This window comes from Protopterus annectens, chromosome 4.part0 (assembly GCF_019279795.1).
Source record: "Protopterus annectens isolate FY-2018-M chromosome 4.part0, PAN1.0, whole genome shotgun sequence".
Lineage (NCBI taxonomy): Eukaryota > Metazoa > Chordata > Ceratodontiformes > Protopteridae > Protopterus > Protopterus annectens.
In genome coordinates, this window is record NC_056733.1 from 741,848,766 (window position 1) to 741,873,895 (window position 25,130).

A 25,130-nucleotide genomic window follows, 5' to 3' on the forward strand; every position below is an offset into this window, starting at 1 on the left:
TCTCTGCTTGAGCAGAGGAACCAGGCAGAGGTGTCCTCTTTGCCCTTTGTTATTTGCATGATATGTAGAACCAATGGCAAAGAAAATAAGGGACTCAGAAATTCAAGGATATGATTGGTATGGTAGTCAAGAAAAGCTTGCTCTATTTGTGGATGACATTATTTTATACCTGACAAAACCAGAAAAGGACATTTACATTGCTATGGAACATACTGAGACAGTTTCAGATTTATTTTTTTTTGGGGGATAAAAAATAATGAAGCTAAAACAAGGGCAATAGTGGTAAACAATGGATCCACATGCAAATTAGTTCAGCAATATCTATAAATATGTTGACATGATAAAATGAATTATTTAGCAGTATGGATTAAATTATTCCAGTGTGGCAGCTAAGGATATGTGGGAAGATACTAAACAAAATATAATACAAAAACGGAGAAAATGGAAGCTCTTATATGGATAGCGATAGTAAAGTAGAAGCTGTGAAAATGTTTTTAATCCATTTAATCTTATACACAGTTCAGGCATATTTTTATCAACCACAGGAGAAGTTGTGGATAACAATTAATAAAGGGCTGAAGGATTTTATCTGGGAGGGGAAGATGGCAAGAGTCAAGTGGGATAAGCTTATTCTTCCCATAGAACAGGGCAGATTGGGATTACTCGATTTGAAGGGGTATTTCAGAGCAACACAGTTAATGCCTCCTATACAAACCACACGCAGAAAACTATAATTCAAAGTGGAAAGAGATAATGATGAAGGGGGGGGGTCTCAAGAAACAAGGAGAGTCTGGGATTTTGGATGCAGACCTTTAAGGAGAATAAAAATAATGATACAGAATATTATATTCATAAAGTGGACTAAGAACTAAGACAAAATAGGAATGGAGGATGGAGACTTTGCCAACAGGGATGATTGCAATTAGGAATGCAGACACTAGGCAAGAGGGGGCTGGAATTGATTGGAGAAAATTGGGAAAGAAACCAAGGTATTGGGAGCAAATAATCAGAGAGGGAAATGCACTAAATGGGAATATGCCAAGAACTTATTTGGACTGTAGGTTAGAAATGACCTTCCCGATGGAGGATTGATATCAGAATATAGGGAAAGAGAAAGAAATGGGGGGGGGGGTTCTAAATGAAAGACCAGAACTAATAGAGTTTTTAGTAGAACCTAGAGCAGAAGTTGCTGTTAAGGAATAATTAGTAGAGCATATAAAATATTGCATGATAACTATAAGAATCCGAGGAGGTTAGAAAGGATTGGGAAGAGAGATTGTCTCTCAAATATGCAAAACAAATCTAGAAGATTTAGGATCTTTGCTTGGAAGGGTTTATATAGGTATTTTTATACCCCAAGTAGACTCCAAAGAATTTTTCCTCGGGTAGACAGCAAATGTTGGAGGTGTGATGGGGAAGAAAGAGTTAACTGGGAATGAATTATCTGGGAGTGTAATGAGTTGTTGGATGTTAAAGATTCTCTGCAGACTGCTCTGTCAGAGATGCTGGGTGTGCATATTGGTGTAACTAAGGAAATAATTTTTTGAACTATGATACAGAATCGGAATTGCCTAAACCTAGTAAGGCATTGCTAAGTCTAATTATGATGGCTGCCAAAAAAGCAATTACAAGAAAATGGAACTCAGTCTAAACCGACTTTAGTAGAATTAATGAAGATAGTAACATAGATAAAACAACTGGAATTGGGATCTTTAGAAAAAGTTAGGAGCTAATTACATGGGAAAAATGGGAATTGTGGGATCCATACATGCAGAAGAGGGATGAGGTTTAAAAGAAGGCAGGAACTGAATGAACTATGTAATGGTTGACTGACAATGACTGGATATATTATAAGTGATGTATAATTTTTGCAGCTACAGTTGTGTTGGCGTGGTTTGTAAAGTATAATGTTTGCCACCGAGATTGTGTCGGTATGGTTTACTTTCATTAATATAAATGTAAGATTGCCTATGTCATACATGATATTTTAATAAAGTTGCTTCTTGTTTAAAAAAAGTAATCTATCTCAGTCCTAATTTTACCCTTCCAATATGTATGTTTTCTTCATTTACCCAAAATAAAATAATAATTTTGTCATTCTTCTACCTCTTCAGCATCTTTCTAAGTTTTCCTTCCCTTCTTTTCAATTTGCAGTTAAAATCTCCTTCCCCAGTAATGTCCATATTAGGCATCAAAAACTTTATTATTTCTCCAAAAAGAATTTGCCTTTTGGTAAGCAAAGTTGAGGCATACAATACCACAGTCCTCCATAATTTACCTCCTTTTCTCAAATCAAAAATTACAGATCTCCCAGGCTTCACAATAATCACATCTATCATAACCACACCATTTTCTTTAACATCATAGCTATTCCAGAACAAGTGTCTTGCCCAAACCTTTCATGCATTTCAGCCTGCCTTCTTTGTTTAATATACAGAAATGTAATGTCCAGCAAACATACATCATACTTAAGCAACCAAATAATCAAATTTAACCTGTGCTTTTCATTAAAAACACTGTTTAGATTTGAAGATACAATCATAGCCTTACCATTTACCTTTTACACAGTTTTTTCAACAATGCTATCTTCCTTTTCCTTAACCTCTTTCTTATGATTCCCTTTTTAACATCTTGCTCTTCCTCATTCCCTTCTTCCATTTTTCCAAAATTTCATATCCATTTTCCTTAACCACACACCATTATCTTCCCTTCCTTTCTCTTCATCCCTTACATGCACATTAATATCTTCATCTGTTACACCTATGCTGTCCTCTTGTTTTCCCTTTCAAATGCATGTATATTTTCTTCCTGAACTTCTTTTCCCTCTGTTTCAATCAGTTTATAATCAAACTAAAAATTATCTTTACCTCCCATTTCTTACAAAAAATGTTCCCAATTTTTAATAGAATGCCCAAACTCCCCACATTGAAAACAGCTTCTTTTAGGGCATTCACCAATTAAATGATCCTCTTTCCTACAGTGAAAATATGTTTTAGGTTGCCCCCAGTATCTTAGTAGTCTATTTTTTTCTCCATTAATAATAACACAACTTGGTAAATATATGATATGACCATTCTAACTTTCAGCCATACCAAAATGTCTCAATCACCATTCCTCAACTTTCTTTCAGCAAAACATTTCTTAATATCATATATAGCCCTATAATTTTATCAAACAGCTTTGATTTAATTGTCAGCAATATCAGCAGCTCTAATTCTAAAATTTAACTTTCTTTTAAACATTTTATCATAGTCTCTGATTACATACTCATTCTGAGGTGAACAAAAAGACTGTTTTTCAAATAACATCAGAAAATTTTCGCCTTTTTTATAAGTTTCAAAAGTCACTTCAGAAAATGATTAATTTTCAATCTGTATAAATACCCTTATGTCCTCTGGGGAAAACCCTGGTTGACTGATAACATTTCCCATGCAAATTATCTGTCCCTGCTTTCTCCAGTTCTCATTTATTTTCTTATAATAAGTTTCTGCTTCTGTGAAACACTGTCATTTCATTGTACAATAACTTTAACCACCATTTCAGCATAATTACTTAGTCTGTCTTTTAACTTCTGACCTACTTTCCTGCCTTTAATTTAAAGCTACATTTCCATTAACTCTCAGAACATCTCCACGTTCACTCAGGGTGTCCTCCTCCTCTGACAAACCTCCTGTAACACTATTCGACCAAGCAACAACACTGGTATCATCATATTCCACTTCTTCAATCGTGTCTCTTAATACTTCGTTACCTAAACCACTTTTTAGTAATTATGTAATCTTAATGTGCGGTACCTGGGTCCATGTTCAGCTACCAAATTCGAAAAAACATGAACCACAAAACAATGAACAGGACCATCCTCGAACTACAACAACAATGTTGAAAAAAAACTATGTCGATTCATGTTTTTTCAAATTCGGCAGCCGAACATAGACCCCGGTATCGTACTACCCACACAACTGATAACCAGTTTGTGACTTCTCCGATCACAACATTCAAATCTTCCTTCTTCATTTTGACAAGAATGCCAACTTTATCAGAAATGACTGCATTATCACAAACACACTCTCTTGGCTTTCGCTTCTCCAACTCAATTCCTTCTGTTCCTCAGTCCTATGGATAAATGACTGAAAAGAGTAGAATAAGCTCCCCAGTGTCCTGGCCAAATTTCCTGTAGTAGTAGAAAATACCACCTCAGGTTTTCCATGAAGCAAGGTTACAAGCCAAGTAGGACTAACTTGGTCAACAAACCTTTCTTAATTCAAATCCTTACCAGACTTGTAGCTTTTTCTTGTATTTTATAACAGATCACTAATCCGTAATGAATTCATGTATGCCTAGTTAACTGCTCTGCAAATCACAAAACATCTAAATTCATGAAACCTTCATCCTCTTTTGCTGTTCAGACAAAACCCCTACATCATGCATTCTACTTTCTCCAGTATATGACACTGTTCTGTAGAAAATCTACATTTTTAAACTGCATGAAATTAACAATAAGAAACGTACCTTGGCTGGCTCCATAGTATAGAGGGCTGAAGCTGTTACAAGTCAGGTGAACTAGGATTGCTGTAGCAACCAGATCTTTGAAGGAAGCAACAAGGGAAGGAGGGAGGAGTAGGACTGAATGGCTGACATCTGCTTGCCTAACTTGGAGGATGTGTTTTGTGCACATTACACTGTAGTATTCACACCTGTGGGTTATAATGGAAACATATATACATAATCTGGGATTTAAATTTCTAGCATGTATGTATATATCTAAATGTATATGTGATATATGCATATATATATATATATGTATATATGTATGTATATATATATATATATATTATTTATATATATATATATATATTTATATATATATATATATATATATATATATATATATATATATATATATATTATTTATATATATATATATATATATATTATTTATATATATATATATATATATATTATATATATATATATATATATATATATATATATATATATATATATATATATATATATATGTATATATGTATGTATATAAAATCATAAAGATCACCATACCTTGGAGAACAGGAAATACTCCAAGATACAGCAAAATCAGTCCCCATTTTTGTATATTCAGCCTCTCAGTTCCAAGAAGCACACTTTTGATTCTCAGGATTTAAAACTGTTACCAGGTAAAAATGCTGCTACACCATGGTCCTGTAAAGAGACTTAGAATAGACTGCTGTCCTGCTGACAAACAGCAGTTCTACAACTGATGCACTTTTACAGCCCTAGCCTTGCTGTAACAGGTTTGGTATGAGATGATAGCTGTTCCCCCTTCAGGAAGAGCTAGCCATGCTAACTCTGTACACATCACATAGCCTGGATTTCCAGTACTGTGTCAAGTTTCTCACTGCCTTACATTTGAGGTGACGAGTGCTTGCTGTTCCCTGCTGACTGCAGTGGTTTTTCATTTATGTTGTAATTGCGGGATCCTTCTTCAGGAGCTGTGTAGATCCCTTACATGTATTATAACCCTGTATGACAGCTCAGGTCACATATTTTTTTTTATTATAAAGTGTTTCTAAACAATCAACAACAAAAAAGAAAAAAAAATAATAAAACACAATCCTATACAATACTTGAAAGCACAGTAAAGTTAACCTTATATACGTCTGATGTCAGTGTTTCATAGAAAGTAAAACTTTCTTAAATTAATCATAAAGTTGACTCATCAACATGATGACATTCTAAGACCTAAATGGTTAGGCCAAAATATGTGTAAAAAAGCAGCTTGCACCAAACATTGAACATAATAAATTTATTCCCTTGTTGGAAAATTATAAAAACTTTTCCATTATAAACGTGCTTGATTAAGTTTGTCCCTGTAACATCCACATTCTCAGACATTATATCTTGCTTCTTGCAATAGCTTAATTTCACTACAATGAGCAATATACATTACCAGAAACAAATGATACCAGTAAGTCTGTTTATAACATTCTGACACACTATAATCTAGTGTTGATAAAATATGAACTCTGTTTTAACATCTGTAACTAAATATTTACTTATCTTTGTGTATTCAGAAATGCACAACAGTGTTTTAACAACAAGCTAGTTACAGCTAGTTGTAAATATTACCTGTATAGTTTTAAACAGAGTGCAACATCTGGACTTACATTGAATGACACAAAGAAAAGCAAAACACATTTACAGCATTAAACATTTTCAATAGAAGTGAAGATGAAGAGGTATATGGAATTATAGCCAACCGAGAAAGATGTGCTGCTTTGTTCCCCAACATAATAAATATAGAAAATTTAAGTGTCTCATGCTAAGAAAAAAGGTTAGTCTCCCTTCAGGTAAGGTTGATTTCTTTTGCCCAAGGAGCACTTGCATTCAATCACCAGTGATCATTTAAACCAGTATAGTACTAATAATTTTGTTTCAGATGAAAGATTGGCATGTGATATGCCAGTGCATGTTGCTTTGTTTTTTGAGTCAGTTCACTATGTGTATATAGCCTCTTTATCTTAGTTGCTTGACTGTACATATTCTTTATTTTTCCTGTCTTTTACAACATAGTTGTAATTTTGTTGTTCCTGTATCCACATCGTGGTAATCTTTTAGAGTTCACAGGCAGCCTTAACACAGTATTCTAGCACAAAGACGTGCAACACCACTTCAGGCTGTGACCATGGCCATGCAGCAGGTAAATGCTGTGTCTCTGGTACAACAGGTAACACACTTGCTTTTGGTGCAGAAAGTTGAAGGTTCTATTCCCACACCAGGTTGATGGATTTCTGACACTGCAGTGCAGCATAAGGGGGGGAGTGCTGTACTCTTGAGTGTGTCATCCTTCAGATAAGATGTTAAACGGAGGTCCCATTGGCTTGAGTTGGTGATACCTCAGGATGAAGACTAGGGAAGTTCCCAATGCCCTGATCAAATTTCTACTAGTAATATAAACACCATCTATGGTCTCCCCTAAAAAGAGGCCACTGACCTAGTGGGACTAATCCGGTCAACAAAAGATAAATAATTAAAAAATTTTAAAAAATGAGGCAGTCTGGGGAGAGGCATATGCTAATTAGCCATGTGCTCCCCCCTCCCAGAACTGTCTCCAGAATCTTCATCATGTCAAGTGATTCATAGACTCATTAAGCAGTGTAGATTAGCACAGTCAGCTCTTCCATATCATAGTTTAGCTGTATTCAGCCATTGCGGAGGAGGTATGTACTGGGGATTTTAGTGATAAGGTAGGGTTGGGAGGTGTATGAGTGAGTGTGTGTGTGAGTGTCTGCCTGGGAGATAGCGTAACAATGGAAGTGAGGAGGTGAGGTAAGTGTGTGTGTGTGTGTGTGTGTGTGTGTGTGTGTGTGTGTGTGTGTGTGTGTGTGTGTGTGTGTGTGTGTGTGTGTGTGTGTATGGAAGAGTCTGTGACTGTTTTTGGAAGTGTAGTGTCCCATGTGTGTGTGTTTGATGTGTATGTGGGGGTTGTTGTGCCTGTCATTATTTCAGACAGCCCTAGACTAATTAGCATAATGTATAACATTGGGGGGAATACTAGCCACCAAGAATAGCTGCACTAAAGGGATGGGGGAATTTTCCACCAAGGATTACTACATATATATTATGTGCCATAATGGCACTTAAACCAGAGCAAGGATCATAGGTTAGAGGGAACATTAGACATCATAGAGTACTACTCTTGTCCCCTAAGGTCACTTAAATCAGTATGGGGATTAAGGGTTAGGGGGAACACTAGACATCATAGATTACTACTCTTGTGTCCTAAGGTCACTTAAACCAGTAAGTAGATTAGGAGTTGGGGGAACACTAGACTACCGAGGATCATTACTGTTGTGTCCTAACAGCACTTAAACCAGTACAGGCATCAAGGGGTAGGGGAAACACTAAACATCAGGGATAGGACATGTAAGGTGGGACTGTAACCAAAGGAGGCAGCAGGAATCTGGAACTTGCAGACAACACAGGGTCATTTATGAAGAGAGTGCTGTGTGTGTGTGTGTGTGTGTGTGTGTGTGTGTGTGTGTGTGTGTGTGTGTGTGTGTGTGTGTGTGTGCGTGTGTGCGTGTGTGTGCGCACGCGTGCGTGTGTGAGTTTGTGGGGGAAGAGGGATACATTTGACTACACGATGTAGCCGCTGCAGTGCATTAATGCAGGAAGTGCTGATCTGGCTTATTATGGTGAGTATAACAAAAAGCAATAGAATGAGACAACCATCCAGAAATCACCTTAGACACTGGTTGTCCTTTCCTCTTTTTCCCAGCTTTCCTGAAATATGGAGTTTTTTGTAGGTAGTATCTGTATCTGAGTTGCCTGTGGGCATACTGAGTGTAAAGAATCTTTTCTGCCTTGTTTTTGGGTTCATTAAAGAAGGTAGGGAGGTTAATAATCTGTCTTAAAGTAAACTCTGATTGCGCTTTAGGCATAAAAGAAGGATTAGTTCTTAAAGAAACATTGTCTTTGTGAACAATGAGGTAGAGTTAACTTACCATAAGTGCTTGTAACTCAGATACTCTCTTAGTTGATGTCAGAGCAATTAGTAAAATAGTCTTCCATTTTGAGAACCTCAAATCAGCCCGATGAGCTAGTACAAATGGAGACAGAGTAAGCTTTTGAAGTACAAAGTTGCGATCCCAAGAAGGAGCCACCCTTTTCCTATGTGGATGGATTTGCAACATCCCTTTCCAAAACTATTTAACTTGAGCATGGATAGAAAGGGTGGACTCGAGAAGCAGACAAGGAGAAATGGCCAATAAATGCAACTTGATAGAGGAATACAAAAGGCCAGAGGACAGTAATGCACACAAATAATTAAGACCCAGAGGCAGCTGGGCCTAAAGAGGGTCCTGGTTTTTTGACTGACACCAATTAGAGATTCTTTTCCTCTCACTCATGTATGATTTCTGAGTGGCATGCTTTTTTTTTACACTCCTTTAGTACCTGTTGCACATTTCCTGAAAACAAAGGTGCCTAAAATGTATTAAAATGCCACCATTCAGGCATTTGAGTTGGGATGTATCAAACAACTTGTTTGAGCAAATCTAGTCTGTGGGGAATCATTCTATTGCAAAAAATGAGGTAGAATTAACTAACTATACGTACTTGGCCAGATTATAAAAAGGGGAGAAACACTGTTGCCCATGCGAAAAGGGAACCACCACCACAATTTTTGATAGTTCTAGATTTTCAGAAGAACCCTGGATATGAGTGAAAAAACATACAGGAACATTCTTGTCCATGGGAATAAGATGACATCTCTCTACCAGGTCTATTTGCAAGGAGTCCTGGAACAGAATTTATTGCTATCTGTTCTGAAAGGAGGCAAAAAGATCTATTTGAGGTGTTCCCACAGTTGGAATAATTCTTGGAAGAACCCAGGATGAAGTTTCTATTCAAGGAGATCTGTCATGTTTCTGTTGAACCTGTCTGTAATATAGTTTTGCTCTGATGGAGTGAATGAAGCCTGCTGAGTTGCTATCTCCCAGGCTGTCATAACCAGTATTCAAAGAGGGTAGGTCCCCTCTTGTTTATGGACCACATCACTGTAGTGTCTGTGTACACTTGCAGAGTTCCTGGGGACCAGTGATGATTTATGGCTTTTGAAGACCAGTGTTCACTGCCAACATCTGTCTGACATTTATGTACTTCTGTCTGTCTGAAGGGTTTTGCAGAAGTAGCATTTTTAACCTTTTGGAAACCACAACTCAGGCCAAGTCTGATGCATTTGTAGTTGCAAAATGTATGGTGATCATGGGGGAGAATGGGAGACCTGGATTGCGAGAGATCTGGTATATCAACAAAATAAGTGATCTGAAGTACCATTGCATTTCCTCATGTGGAATCTGGCTATGAAAAGCATAAGAATATAGATGTAATGCATCCCAAAATCCTGAGAAACTCCCTTGCAGATGCATAAAGTTCATTACAGAGACTCTGGAAGAAATATTGAAATATCTTTATTTTGCCTTGAGCAAAAAAGGACCTTCCCAGGGCAGAATCTAGCAAACATGCCAGGAATACAATTCTGTGAGAAGGGATGAGGTTTCAGAAGGTTGACTCAAAACCTCAGACTAAGTAGAAGATTTTGGACAGTTTCTAAAGACTCCTAACAACTCTTGAAAATGTGTTTGCAAAGATAAGACAGTTGTCCAACATGGAAAAATATGAATGGCTTGAAGCCTGCAAAAAGCAATAACTGGATGAGCCACTTTATTAATACCCATGGTGCTGTGGAAAGTTCAAAGGATAAGACACAGAAAACCCAGACACAATAAATACTAAGTGTCTGAACTACTCACTTGTGGGAATGCGATGACAGTTGTCCTTTAAATGTGTCTTTATGATAAAGGTTAGATGGAGGATTAGAGGAAGAAGGGACTGAAAGGATAATATTCTGAAATTCAGAATACTGACAAAAAGATTTAGAAGGGAAAAAGTCCAGTACAGACCTCCAAGATCTTTCCCTTTTTTGGTACCAGAAAAATCCTTAAATAAAAACCGTTGCCCTACATTGCCAGGCTATAATTCATAGCACACCTTTCGGCCACCTAACTTGGACCAAAGCACTAAAGGCAGAGGCGTGTCCATATTCATTAAAGATATCCACACCTCCAGGCTAGTTGCTCAGCATAATGCATCTGAGATTATCCAAGTGCAACTAACTCTGGGCAAGACCGCAATGCAAATTGTAGCTTGCTACAGATCCCCCACCATGACCCAGGATTCCCACTCCTCATTTCTTGATACACTGGAAAATATTAGGGTACAACCTAACACCCTAATAATGGGTGATTTCAACTACCCCACCATTAACTGGGAAAACTACTCATGTACCAACTCTTGTGCTCAACATTTTCTGGAATTCATAAATTCCAATGCCTTGGATCAACTTATCCACACCCCCACCAGGGGCAGCAATATCCTAGACCTGGTCATTACCAACATGGGCAACCGGTGTTCCACACCAGAAGTCAATTCCTCATTGGTTAGATCCGACCACAAGCAAATCACCATAGACATCCACATCCCAGCCCCACCCCCATTAGGGAAACCACCGTAAAATATTTCTCCAAAGCCAACTTCACGCTTCTTAAGACAGAAGTGGCAAACTTCACGACATCCATGCTGATGGACAATAGAGATACAACTGCTGAATCCTATACAATTGCACTTTATAAGCACTTACACGAGTGCATGGATCGTGCAATCCCTAACAGAACCAAGATGCTATCCTCCAAAAAAAGGAAGCCAATCTGGTGGTCCCCTGCTGTAAACAAACTCTACAACAGAAAAAAGAAACTGTTGCAAAAAAGAGTAAAATCCCATGATTGGAGGAACTTCATGGTCAGCCTCCGTAAGAAGCTGAGATCCCTCATAAAATCCTCCAAAGCTAGTTATGAAAACAAAATTGCCACTGATTCTAAAGACAACCACAAAGCATTCTATAGCTATGTCAAGAATCTCAATGGCAACACTCAGATCTGCTCTGAGTTACAGTGCAATGGCACTAAATATACATAACCAACTGATATTGCCAACATCCTGGCAGATAGGTTCTGTGCTAACTTTACCTCTCTCTCATCCCCTAAAGGGCCCATCTCTATACCGGAAGACTGCAAAGTACCTGTAATCACAGCTGCACAGGTAAAAAACACACTCTCCAAAGCCAAGAACACAGCATCCATGGGACCTGACAACATCCCAGGCTGCATTCTACATGAACTACAGAACAAACTGGCACCCCACCTAAGTACCATGTTCAATCATAGCCTCACCTCAGGCTTTGTGCCCACTGAATGGCGCACAGCAACGGTTATCCCACTCCACAAATGGTGAGCCACCATGGACCTCGGGAACTACCGCCCCATTAGCCTGACTAGCCTGGTCTGCAAGGCTATGGAGCATGTCATCATGGAACTTATAAACAATGACATTGGTAATCTCCAAACTCTGGACCCTATGCAGTTCGGGTTTGTAAAAGGTAGATCATGTCTCCTAAAGCTGACAGACTTCTTTGAAGTGGTCACCAAAGCTGTAGATGAGGGTAAGGTGGTACACACAGCCTATTTAGATCTCGCCAAGGCTTTCGACACCATCCCCCACTCTGGAATTATAGACAAACTCACTAAACTAGGTATAAATCCCTATGTCACAAGATGGGTTGCCCACTGGCTCACTGACTGAACCCACACTGTGAAAGTAGCAGACTTTAAATCCAAATTCAGACCAGTGACAAGTGGAGTACCACAGGGTTCAGTCCTAGGTCCTCTCCTGTTTGGTATCTACTTCTCTGAAGTACAGGCTAACACAGAAGGTCTTTGGCTAACAAAGTTCACAGATGACTGCAAACTAGGAGCCATAATCAAATCTTCTAACGATGTGGACATCCTACAAAAGGGCCTCATTGAGACAGATGCCTGGTGTCAAAGCCATGGCCTCAAGCTCAATGCCAAAAAGTGCATTGTCATCCCTTTTGGTAACAACTCTGTACCCATGAGCTACCACATAGGTGGTAGTCTACTTAACACTGAAAGTGTGATAAGAGACCTTGGGACACAGGTGGACAGTAGTCTCTCCTTTGATAAACACATCGCCACAGTAGTCAGGAAATCCTTCTATGTGGCACACCTCATCACAAAAGGTTTCTCATCCAGGAAAAAAGAGGTCATTGTTCCCCTCTACTCATCACTCATTAGACCCATTATAGAGTACAATGCCCCTTTTGGTATGTACCCCACAAAACATCTACAACAACTGGAAAGGAAGCAGAAATACCTCACAAAGAGGATTACCGGCCTCAAACAGATGCCCTATGCAGACCGTCTCAAAAATTTCCAGCTTTACTCTGTCGCATATCGCCTACTCAGAGGCGATCTCTGCCTAGCATACAAAGCTATGTCAAACCCAGAGCTGTTGGACATGCTCCACATAAAGAAATCCCAATCCCTCCGAGCTACACGCTCTAGGGACCAAACCTTGTCACCACAATAAACAGAACATGCTGGAGGGATAGATTCCTATCTCAGAGACTTCCCATACTCTGCAACAAACTACCTATCTATATCAAACAAAGCTCCTCATTAGCACTATTCAAGAAAAATATTGATGATTGGATGGAAGATAGGAAATTCACCCCGGGGATCACTTCTGTGGCTCTGCTTGACAGGGGCACAGGAAAATAATTTTCTTGGTTGACAAAAGCCAGGGTACCATTTGGCTAGGCTTATATGGGCCCTAGGGCCAATAGCCTAGTACCTACCTATGAAGATAAAGTTAGAGGTTCTAATACTCCCTGGGCCAGTATCTGATGCAGAATGGGAGAGAGAGAGAGAAATTCCTTCCTGGGCAAGGAAGTTTCCCCTGGGAAGTAGAGAGGGATTCTCATTACCAAGTGTTATCATGCTGGACTACATTCAGAACCTATCTGTCTGTAACAGTTTAGCACCACAAAGGAAGATGAAGCCTCAGAGAGATGGAGAGGTTGCCTGGATGGGAAGGGGAAGGGGCCTGAGAAGGCCAAAATCAAAAATAACCTTTTTATCTAAAGGAGAATTTAAAATTTCAGTTCTAACATCTTCAGGAAGGTTTTGAGGATGAAGCCAAGACAGTCTTCCCATTACTGACCCAGAGGTAGCAGGTATAAAGAAGAAATCAGTAGCATCATAATCACACTTTAAAATGTGCTTAGTGACCTGAGAAACAGATATAACGGAGGCATTAAATGATATTTTACTACATACGAAGGAAGGTTCACTATTGACTTCTGCATGTTCTCAGAAGATAAAAGTTAAAGCTTTTCAATATGAGCTGGGGAGTTTAAATTCTGAACACAAAAGTATTGGAGAAATACATTTTCTTCCCTAGCTTATCCACTGCATTTCAGTCCTTGTGAGAGGCAATGGGGTTAGTAGCAGTAAATGTTTAATAGAAGCAGCTTGGGATAAATAAATCACAGTTGGGTCTGAATTAGGATATGAAATCAAATTCTTAAAATTTTGAGGTACTTTGTATAGCCTGCTAGATTTCCTTGGAGCAGGATGTTGACTTTCAGGCAGCTAAAAGCTGTGAGAAAAAAAAATTCCTAAAGCAGGCAACACGTGGGAAGGGCTGTAGGTTTAGGCATATCCAACTGTAACAAACTATAATACATTTTCTGTGTCATTGAAATTTCATTCTGTTCCCACTGGGGAAAAAAAAACCTCTTATCTTAGATAGTTTCTGAAGAGGATAAGTCTTCTGGAGGAAAGTCTAAAACCATACTATCTTCAGAATCAGAATGATTAGATTATGAAGAAATTCCAGAGGTACTACCCTCCCCCTGAAATGCTTGCTCTACTGACTGAAAATCCATGTCAGAAAGAGAGGGAATTCCTTTTCCATTTCCTTTCCTTGCCTGAGGAAACAGGAAGCAAGGAAAAAGCACTGATAAGTTCCTTAGCAAATCTTCTTTGTCCACAGAAATATTAGAAGGAGACTGGATTTGTTTAACTATGTTCCCCTTTCTAGACAAATCCCTGGAAAAGGACTGACTCTCAGCAGGCAGATTACCCCGAGAAGCAGATCCCTTATCCCAGCTAAGTGAAGAACCTTCACCTGTCCATTCCCTTGAGAATCACTAGTGGTTCACCCTTGCCTGCAAATGGCATCCCAACAGCTGAAGATGACCTAGACTTTTCCACCAAGAGGACCACCCGGCCAAGGCAAAAACACCCACCAGCAGCTTAGGTGCAGCTGCAGACAGCCTGAAACCTAAAGAGTTTCTGACAGTGTTCTTCTTGTGTACAGCAGAAAGTTATATTACAGAGACCATTGGTTGCTCCATTGGTTTGCCAAAAAAAACGAGACACTGAAAACAGAGCCTGGATGGGTCTATATTACATGATCAAAGGGTCCCTATTATTTTAGAGAATGCAATGAATTGCGAACTCTGTTTAGTCGAACGTCATTACGCGAAATGGCAAAATACCGAAAGCACGGAACAGCGATTTGCTTCCTAGGGAAAAAAAATCACTGGGCCATTTTCAGGACTTTGCCATTTCCTCCACTGTGGTGCAATCTCAGAGTTGGTATATCTAAATAGGGGGTGTGTGGGGGGCAAAGCCCCCCTACTTTATCTTGTGATTTTTTTTTTTTTTTTTTTTTTTATACAGATCAGCGATTTGTTTTCCCTGGGAAAAAAATCGCTGATCCATGTGTTTGACATTTTGGGTTTTCGGGGATTGTGGGTCGATTTATATAGCGTTCGCAATTCATTGTGTTCGCTTATATAATATAGACCCTGATCGAAGCTTTAGGTAGTGGAATACCTAAAGCTTCATCACTAAATGTCACAGACCTAAAACAGAGAATGGCAGTTTCCACACAGGGAAACAATTTGTTTGGCTGTTATGCGGATTTTGCCCTTTTTGCAATGTGGAGTGATCGTGGAGTTGGTATGTTTAGTTGGGGGAGGGGGTGGAGGGCAAAGCTCTCCACTTGATTTGTGTTTAATGTTTTTTTTTTTTTTGTTAGGTGGGACAACGGCATTATTTCCCTGTGTGGAAACTGCCATTTGCGATTTTGGGTCTTAGACATTTAGTGATCGATGTTTAGTTATTCAAGTAACTAAACGTTCGATCATATAATATAGACCCAGTCTGGACAAGTCAGTAAAGTGTAAGGTGGGGAACAAGTGGTTCTGAGGTAAGTAAACTATTAACAGTCCCTCACAAGAACAGTATCCTGTTCCCTATACAAAAATATACAAAATCTGAGTACATTTATTTCTCAAAAACATAGAATTTTTTCAGATAAAATTCTCACATAAGCATTTTACACCTACACTCCCTTAGAAATGCAATGACAGTAAAAAAAAAAGTTTATTAGCTACACCGTATGTTTCAGTCTGAAAAAGGCAGAAGTTTTCCTCAGAAAAATAAAATTTGTGGAATGTTTTCCCCAACAGGGAACTTATCTGCCCAGCTTTGAGAGATTAACAAACTGACAGTTCCATGGGGCCCACTGAAGTAACGCTCTTTGATGGCAAAAAAAAAAAAAAACTCTGAAGCTTTTTGCAACCCAGCTGTCTTTATATGGAGCTGATTTCAATCTCTTGACAGATGAAGTACATGGAAGGCACCCTTTATCTTTGTAAGATGTCCAGACCCAGGGGGTAGAACCCATACAGCTTAAGATACTGCAGAAGTGATTTATGCATTGGATATCTCCACTTCAGAGGTGTACTGTTTTGCTGTCAGAAATTTTGCTGCTCCGAAATTCCATGCATATTAATTAACAAAGGACTTTGATTACATGGTTTGTAGTCAACTTTGTAAGAATATGATAAAGTGGAAGGTAGGTTTTTCCACTGACCCCAAAGAATTCTGCAATCAAAATTTTAAGCTCATTTTTTCTAATCTAAACATAAATGTGCACACCACAAACATTATTTGTTTTTATTATTTTAATTTTAGAACTTAGTTCAAGGCTTTTGGAATAATAGCAGAAGCCATGCTTTATGAAGGCATATTTGAATTTGAATGTAAATTCATGATGTAGCTGTTGTCTGGGGGACTTGTCACCTATACATTGCACAAGTGAAAAATGCAGCTGGGAGTCCCTTTGCAATAGACTTTTTTAACCCAATTTTTATTTTATTTATTCATTAATTAACTGAATAAATCTATCCAAACCCAAGACCTGCTTTTAGTGGAACGCTCTTGCAGGGCTTGTGATTAAGGCAGATGACAGTGTCTCATGACCAGAAAAAAAGCTGCAGGCCCAAAAGGCATGGCCAAATCCTCCATAAACCTATATTATGGCCTATCATATTGCCTATGGATAAGCTTAACAATAAACCATAACTTAAGTTACATACACAAAAAGACGATGGAAGTACCATCAGATGAAATATGATCTACCAAATTTACCTGATTTAAAGGGAAACAGAATTTCCTATGTAATTCTGCATGGGGTGCACGGCCTCTCATTGCAGAGGGCGATGTCCTTGTACCCTTCCTGAACCATACAACCATTTGAAACGACCAATTTTTTTCGGACACCTGACATTGTTTCAGAACAGGGTGCAGCCAAACAATAGCAAACCTTTTGCTTTCCATATAATGAAATGGGCTATAAACATCCAAATGGTGATGTATTCATTGACCACAAAGCTTCTACACTCCTGTTCCATGTAGGTCTGCCAGCTGGAGTGTACAAAATAGGTCTAAATCTCTCAGTCAAATGCTGGATCCGTCGTTACCTTGCCAGAGGTATAATCAGGGTACATAGATGTGATATTTTTGTCCCTTTTCTGCCCTTCTCTGACCAGCAGAGGTGAGGTACAGAGGTCCATTCTGGAGCCAGTGTTCTTTGCCATATTTATAAACCTTCCAAACCATTATACATCCTCACCTTAACTTCCCCCATCTGCTGTTGACTTACAAGCATCATCCCTCCACATCCCAAATAAGCGAAAGGATTTATCCCACACCTGTCATTACTTATTCATAATTTGTGTCTATGCATTTTGCCAGAAATAAAAAATGAAGAAGATGGTTTTCAGCATTACCCCATAGACTTAAGGATACATCCCTTAATTTATTTAAACAAAATATTCTTTCACACTTTTCTGGCATAAAATGCTACATTAATAGCACTGCCCTGCCTTGTTTAAAGTCGCATGCTGTCACTTATGCACTGCAGCCTCTATAGCAGGGTCCCGCTCATGCCTCAGAGCTACCTCTTCACTCCACCTCCGTGTCCTTTGTGCCTCTTCTGTGTCACAGCAAGATCTCAGAATTTCACTTTTTCACAACATCCGAGTCAGTATGTCATTCTTCATCAAAAAATCCACTGGCGTAGAATACCCATTCATCATCTCATTAGGTCCAGCCCTACTGCAGCTTCTTTTAACCTTTCTCTCAAAATTGCAGATCCATTAGAAAAGTCCACAGGAAATTACCTAAGAATCTAAAACAAAAATTGAGGTGTTGGCAAAACTGTCTCCAGTAAAGCACCAGTTCCATAGCCCAAATGTAGACAGTCTGTTTAATCTAATTTAAAAAGGCAACACAAAGTTAGTGTTGGTGGTATCACTAGAAATATGTACTTTCCTTACATTACAAGATAACCCATGGTCCATTCTTTCTACTTCTCTTGATATCATGGCTTCATCCACTCACACCACAGGTGGTACCCAACTCCATTTACCACATTTGAGCATAAGGCATTCTCCAAAGGTGTGGGACCATGGCTTGTAGCAGCCGATCCCACCTCACTGTTCACTGCATTAAGTGTTAGAAGTCTTTTGAGTTGAGTAAGCTGGCAAGATAAGTTTTCCAAAGTAACTAAAATCCCCCTCGGGGACATAGAGTGTAGTTCTTGCAGACCTGGACAGGCTGCATCATCCATGATGGCACTAGAAAACTGTTAAACAACAAATAACCAAAAACAAAGAGCAATCCCTGAAAACACAACTTGGAAACCAAAACAAATCGAGGTCTTGGAAAAACCCTGGAATCGTTTCCTAGTGCTGTCATGGTTGATCCTGCCACCATTTAAACTTCATTCCTCCCTTGTATATATTGTTCCCACAATTCCCATTTTTTCTATGTAGTTTGCTCCTACCCTTTTCTAAAGATCTCAATTCCAGCTGTTTTATCTTTGTTACTATAGTCACTACTTCTAGTATGGCTGGTTTAGATTTTGATTTTGATTTTCTAGTAATTGCTTTTTTGGCAGCCACCATAATTAGATGCAGCAAGGCCTTACCATGCCTAGACAATTCCGATTCTGTATCATAGCTCAGAAAAATCATCTCCCTCATCAGACCAATCTGCCCACCCAGCATCTCCGACAGTGCATCCCACAGGGAATCCTTAAAGTCCACTAATTCACTGAACTCCCAGAAAATTTGTTCCCAATTAACTCTTCCTTCCCTGTCACACCTCCAACATTTGGTGTCTGCCTGAGGAAAAATTCTCTGGAGTCTACTTGAGGTACAAAAATATTTATGGTAACATTTCCAGGCAAAAATCCTAAATCTTCTAGATTTTTTGTATATTTGGGAGACATGCATACATCCTCCCATTGTTTCTTTGTGAATTGCTTATTCAATCTCTCTTCCCAATCCTTTCTAACCTCCTCTGATTGATTCTTATAGTTATCCTGCAGTATTTTATATGCTCTAATTATTCCTTTTTTAATGGCAGCTTGTGTTCTAGATTCTATTGAAAACTGTTCCAGCTGGTCTTTTGTTTATGACCCCCCCCCCCCCCCATTTATTTCTCTTTGCCTATACTCTGATATCAATCCCTGATAGGAAAGGCAATCTCTAACCTGCAGTCCAAATAAATTCTTGGTGTCTTCCCATTCTGTCATCTTACCCTCTCTAGTTATTTGCTCCCAATACCTTGGTTCCTTTGCCATTTTTATCCAATGCATTGCAGCCCCCTCTCGCCTATTGTCTGTATCCCTAATTGCAGTCATCTCTATTGGCAGAATCTCCTTTCTCCATTCCCATGTTATCTTAGTTCTTAGAATACTTTCTGCTACTTTATGGATATAATATTCTGCATGATTATTGTTATTCTCCTTCAAGGCTTGCATCCAAAATTATTGCTCTTTGTTTTTGGTTAATTACCTCAGAATATCCTTATGTAATTTGTTTCCATAGCATTTTGATTAAGGATTGATTTCCACAGGGTACTAATACTAAACTTTTGAAATAAGGCTCCCTCATCTGTGAAGGGACTTCAGTGATGCTGATATGCACTATATTATTGTTTATTTTTAAAACCTGAATCAGGTTGTTCTCTGCTCTTCCTTGTATAGTTTACTGATTTATTTTTTTTACAGGAAGTGGCTTGTAGCTGAGAAATTCTCTCTGGGCAGCACATTTACCAGTGAATATAAATAACAAACCATGACAAATCTGCAACTCAGCAAAAAATGCACACTTTTAGAGTTTCATCATCCTCTGTCATGAAATGCAGTTTTCTTTTGAAAATGTAAATTTTTTGAACAGGGCTTATTGGCTCACTTTTTGGAAGATGGTATTTTAAAGTAGCAAAGATGGTAACACTGAGCCTTAAAGTGAAGTTTGAACTGATCTAGCGGCAACAGACAAAATGCTTATCTCCCGATACTGTGAATGAGTTTAACTGCACACCACTGATCTCCGCTATAATATTTCATTACAGGCTTAATTATGGATAAGGTTGTAAAGGAATGCAACCCGGACATGCTTCTGGAGATGGGGACATATTGTGGATACTCTGCTCTGCGGACAGCATGTATAATAAAGCCAACTGCACAATTGCTGAGTCTTGAGATAGATCCACGAGTTGCAGAAATTGCCAAACAGATGATTGAATTTGCTGGTGTACAGGACAAGGTAGGGATTATACAGTATGTCCTACAAAAATGCTGATTATGTTTAGCTGTGATAGGCTTCAGGTCAGAATTTTGTAAATGAACCATTCTCAGTCCTTTTGCATTACCTTAAAGGTTGTAGACAGAGCATTACCTAAAATGATTTGCATGGTACCAGACTGGCTCTGCTGTCACTTGAGGTTTGCCACTGTGATTAGACTTTATTAATTTTTTGTGCCAGTAATTTGTTATCCAGCTGCATGTTACCTGAAGTTCTTTATTCAGGAGATATGATAATACACTGCTCTACCAGGTATGTCGCAAAGGGAAAGGCAGTCAATGGAAACGGTCTGTATAACTCACAGCCCTGCCACCTGTGGCTAGAGAAGCTGTCCAGGGATGGGAGAATCAATAGCTTAAGCAGTGTACCGATGCCATATACATTATGTGAGAATAATTTGAATTATCTCTTTGAGATTGCAGTACAGATACTCATATTTTCACACATTTTGGGGTTAAAACTCAATGTTCACCGGACATATTGGACATAAATGCATTTAAAACTACGTAAAGACTGGCAAAAAGGAATAGACCATCCCTTAAAATATTGTTTTCCTTGGGAAGAGGTTTTAGTATATGGCCACTTCAGAGGCACTTGTAAGAGTCCCTGTATTAAAAATAATATGCATGTCCAGTTAGAATTTGAGTATGTGGGAGTGGTATTTCCCAAACGTACTGACAGGTAGTACATGTGTGAATAGAAATCCCTTCTTTCTTTTGGTCCCCAGGCCATGTACAAAGGTGTGAAACTGAACTGCATATTACTAGCTTTGTAGTCCAATAATAACTACTATACTGCACTGCTTCCTAAAAATAAGTCAGAGTCATAACCACAACAGAGGTGGGGCACTACGCTGCATGAGCCCTCATTTCCTTTATCAAGATACTGTTCCTGAGAGCCTGACACAGTCCTACTTTTTGTGAAAGCCCAGCACATCCCCTCCCATCTAGAGACACAGAACTCATGAGCACACAACCTGCCTGCCACCTTCCAAATTCTGGTTATTTTATAAGTGAGTGTGGGACACGTGTATATGTATGAAGAGCTGCTTGCATCAAGTGTGCCATACTATACACTGCACTGGCATGTAGCATTTTAAGCCCAGTAAGTGATCAGTGACGTGTGTACCATAAGTAACTGCCACACACACTGAGGTATGTTGTTCATTTTAGCTTTCAGAATTGCCAAGGACTATCGGACCACTCAGACTGAGGGATACAATCTACACTATTTTTCTCAACTTTTACAGGATGCACACTGGCCAAGGTCTTTGGATTTGGGATCAGTCTACCTCTATCTGTAAATAAACTAGCCCTGTGATAGTAAAGTTTCTAAGGGGAGAGACTATTCTTCAGAGAAAATGACAGTCTCGTACCCCTAATTTTCACTTATATCTCATTTATAAAACCAGTAGATCTGAATATCCCACATCTCCTCCCATTTTCTCTACTGCCCATAAAAACTATCTGCAATCAGAAGCACCACAGCAAGTAATGTACCTATGACACTGGGTTGGGGCTATGGTCCCTCATCCCGATCCACTGCTCACAATAATTTGACCATCACCAGGAAGTACAGTCTAGTCTCATGTTCCACACCACTGGCACCAGGCAGACTGGAATATTAAATGTGCACACAAATGAATCGTTAAACAACTTACTCAGTAAAGTTTGTCTTCAATAGCATGCAGAAGATAAGCACAGACATCCTGGGCTATTGGTTGATACCATCCATGCCTAAGAATACCCTGAATATCCACCACTGGGGGGGGGGGGGGTTGGGCCTAGCTTCGTAGGCCCCTTTCCTATGTACATTGAACAAACTGTTATAACACACACACACACACACACACACACACACACACACACACACACACACACACACACACACACACACACTCAAAGAAATCAGTTTCCATTGAAGGCTGGTAATACTTACCAGTCCAAGGTAGATTGTTTATTTATTTATTTGCTTGCATTTGTTTACCGGGATGGTCGACTGGGCCATAAATGAGCCCATTTTCAGTGGCGACCCCAGCTGCAAAGCTCCACAATCAAATATACAATGCATACAATAAACAATACATACAATACAACTGATGCCCATGGTAAGTACATAAGAATGCAAGAGTTGCAGTAGACAATTGAAATCTGGGTACATGATTATTCTTGATATAGTAATCTAAAGTGGTTTACTCAATTGGAATATAACAAGTTAAGATATAAAATTAGGATAATTAAGTTACTCATGTAAGTAGCTTAGCTTCTTCAACATAGTTTTAATAATTGGCACTTGTGACACTACCATGACTCCAGATTACATGAGTGGAAAACTCCACTTAACTCTTCCATGCCTGTGAAATAAGCCAAACAAATGGGGGGGGGGGCAAATGGAAATGTATAGCAGAGCAATCTGACCAATCAGAAGTCGATACCTGTAGCTAGTCAGCATTCACAGTAAATATCCTCTTCTCACTAAATAAATAAATACATGAACACACATTCTTTCAAACTTTTCTTCCCTAGTTAAACCACAGTCTGTTGTAATTTCCAGTGGCAGATTTAGGCCTTGAGGTAGGGGCACGCGCTCTCCCCCTTTGTTTTTTGTTTTTTTAATAAACAGTCATACAGCCTGGTAAAAAAAAAAAAATTTAACTGCTTCAGTTGAAATCAGAAAATATACAGCAAAAGAGGTACATAGTTGAGAACCTGCCTCATTTGCTTGTACATTTTCCAAATTCAATCCACAAAGGATTTATTTTCAGTTTAAGTATTTATTTCCATTTTGCTTCACAACTCATGATGGGACACTCAATTAGGGGATCCAGTCAGGTGACCTGATAACCCTAGGATCCTGAGTGCCTTTTCTAACTGCATTTCCCATTGTGACTGCGAAAGTACCTGACAGGGATACCGAGAGAGGCTTGTCTGAACAAAAGGTGAAGGAAAAAAAAAAGAGAGCACAAGGCACTTGAAGGACACGACATTCTGCACTGTTTGCATGCATTAACCCTACCTGTTACTCATGTTACCTTAAAATGTTACTTTCCATAAGTTTTTTGTTCCTGTACTGTACTTACAAATGCTGTAGCGCTATTCTTGCGGTTATTTGAAAGTTTGGTTGTGCCTATTGCCAAATGAATTCAATACATTTATTTACTTTTTCTATAGCAGTTTGTCCTGGAAATACTCCCTGCCTATGACATTTTGTTAATTTGTTCCACATTATGAAAGCCAGTGTTCCTCATTTTGGGGATAGAAGGTTGAGAGGTATGATTGCCACTTGCATTTGTTTCCACTTCTTTCTCTTCCTAGTGAGGTGAAAAGATAGTACAGTTTCTTAAGGAAAGTGTTTGCTTTCCCTGACCATTTAAATGACTTTCCTGCATGTTTCAGAGCCTTAATACCAGCAACTTGTATGCAATTGCTGGTATTCAGTGAAGATCACAGTTCCCGTATTCATTCATTTAAACAGTTGCAGCTGTATCAGTGATTCTAACACTGGAGTGAAAGAACTGGGGATAGGAAAAGAAAGTACAGTTTTGTACCTACCATAAATGTAGATGTTCGAGGATATCCATTGCTGCAGTCCTGACATATGGGTATTCCGCTGTCCACCATCGGCCCGAATACCAAAGGGCTAGAATCTGGCATCGGTCATGGCGCTCGAGGCTGACATCAGTATGTGCCAGTACAAATGCGCATGACCGACGCCATACCCTCAGTCTTTCTTGCCTCAGACGTCAGAATGCAAAAAACACCACCCAAAACCCAAACCTAAATAAGGGGGTAGGAGGGAGGGAAACTTGGACTGCAGCAATGGATATCCTCGAACATCTACATTTATGGTAGGTACAAAACTGTACTATGTTCTTCATCTACCATTGCTGCAGTCCTGACATATGGGTAGAATCCCAGAGCAACGGAAAACAGGGAGGATGGCCAACTAAATAGAATTAGGAGCTGCTAACATGCCCTGTAGAATAGCAGTGGCAAACCCAGCCCTAGACCTAGAATAAAGAGGTAAATGATAATGCTCAGTATATGTATGTACAGAACCCCAAGTAGCTGCCTCCAAAATGTCCTTAGCAGCTACCCCTCTCAAAAAAGCAGTAGAGGTGGCCGTAGCCCTAGTAGAGTGAGGCCTGAACCCAGCAGGAACATCTTTCCCATGATGAGAATAACAAAAAGCAATACAATGGCCAATCCACTTGGAGATAGTGTGTTTTGAAACAGCTTTCCCTTGTGAAGTCAAAGCAAAAGAAACAAACAACTGTTGAGATCTTCTGAACTCTGTGGTTCTGCTCAAATAATATCGGAAATGCCTATGCACAGCCAAAGAATGCAAAACTTTCACCCCTTTATTTTGGGGGTCAGCAGAAAAAGTAGGCAAATGTATAGATTGGTTCAGTGCCACATATGAAATTACTTTAGGCATAAAAGTAGGATTAGTACGCAAGGAAACTCTGTCCTTGTGAAAAATCAGAAATGGTTCTACTGCCATGAGGGCCTGTAATTCAGAGACCCTTCGAGTAGAAGTAACAGCCAACAAAAAAGCAGTCTTCCAAGACAACAACTTCAACTCAGCTGTAGCTGCAGGTGCAAATGGAGGCAGAGTCAGCTTCTCCAAAACAAAATTAAGATCCCAGGCTGGAGTGGGAGCTCTTCTCGGGGTCTTATATTCCTTGCCCTCTAAGAAACTG

At 39.2% G+C, this 25,130-nt stretch overlaps 1 protein-coding gene across 3 annotated transcripts in view; it reads left to right on the top strand.

Moving 5' to 3' along the window:
* Positions 1–25,130, top strand: part of LOC122799567 (catechol O-methyltransferase-like) — a 287,182-nt gene that overhangs the window by 229,678 nt on the left and 32,374 nt on the right. For all 3 annotated transcript variants that reach the window (XM_044068702.1, XM_044068703.1, XM_044068701.1), the window contains exon 3: positions 20,196–20,389. In XM_044068702.1, the coding sequence (XP_043924637.1) occupies positions 20,196–20,389 (194 nt within the window). The remainder of the gene's footprint in view (positions 1–20,195; positions 20,390–25,130) is intronic.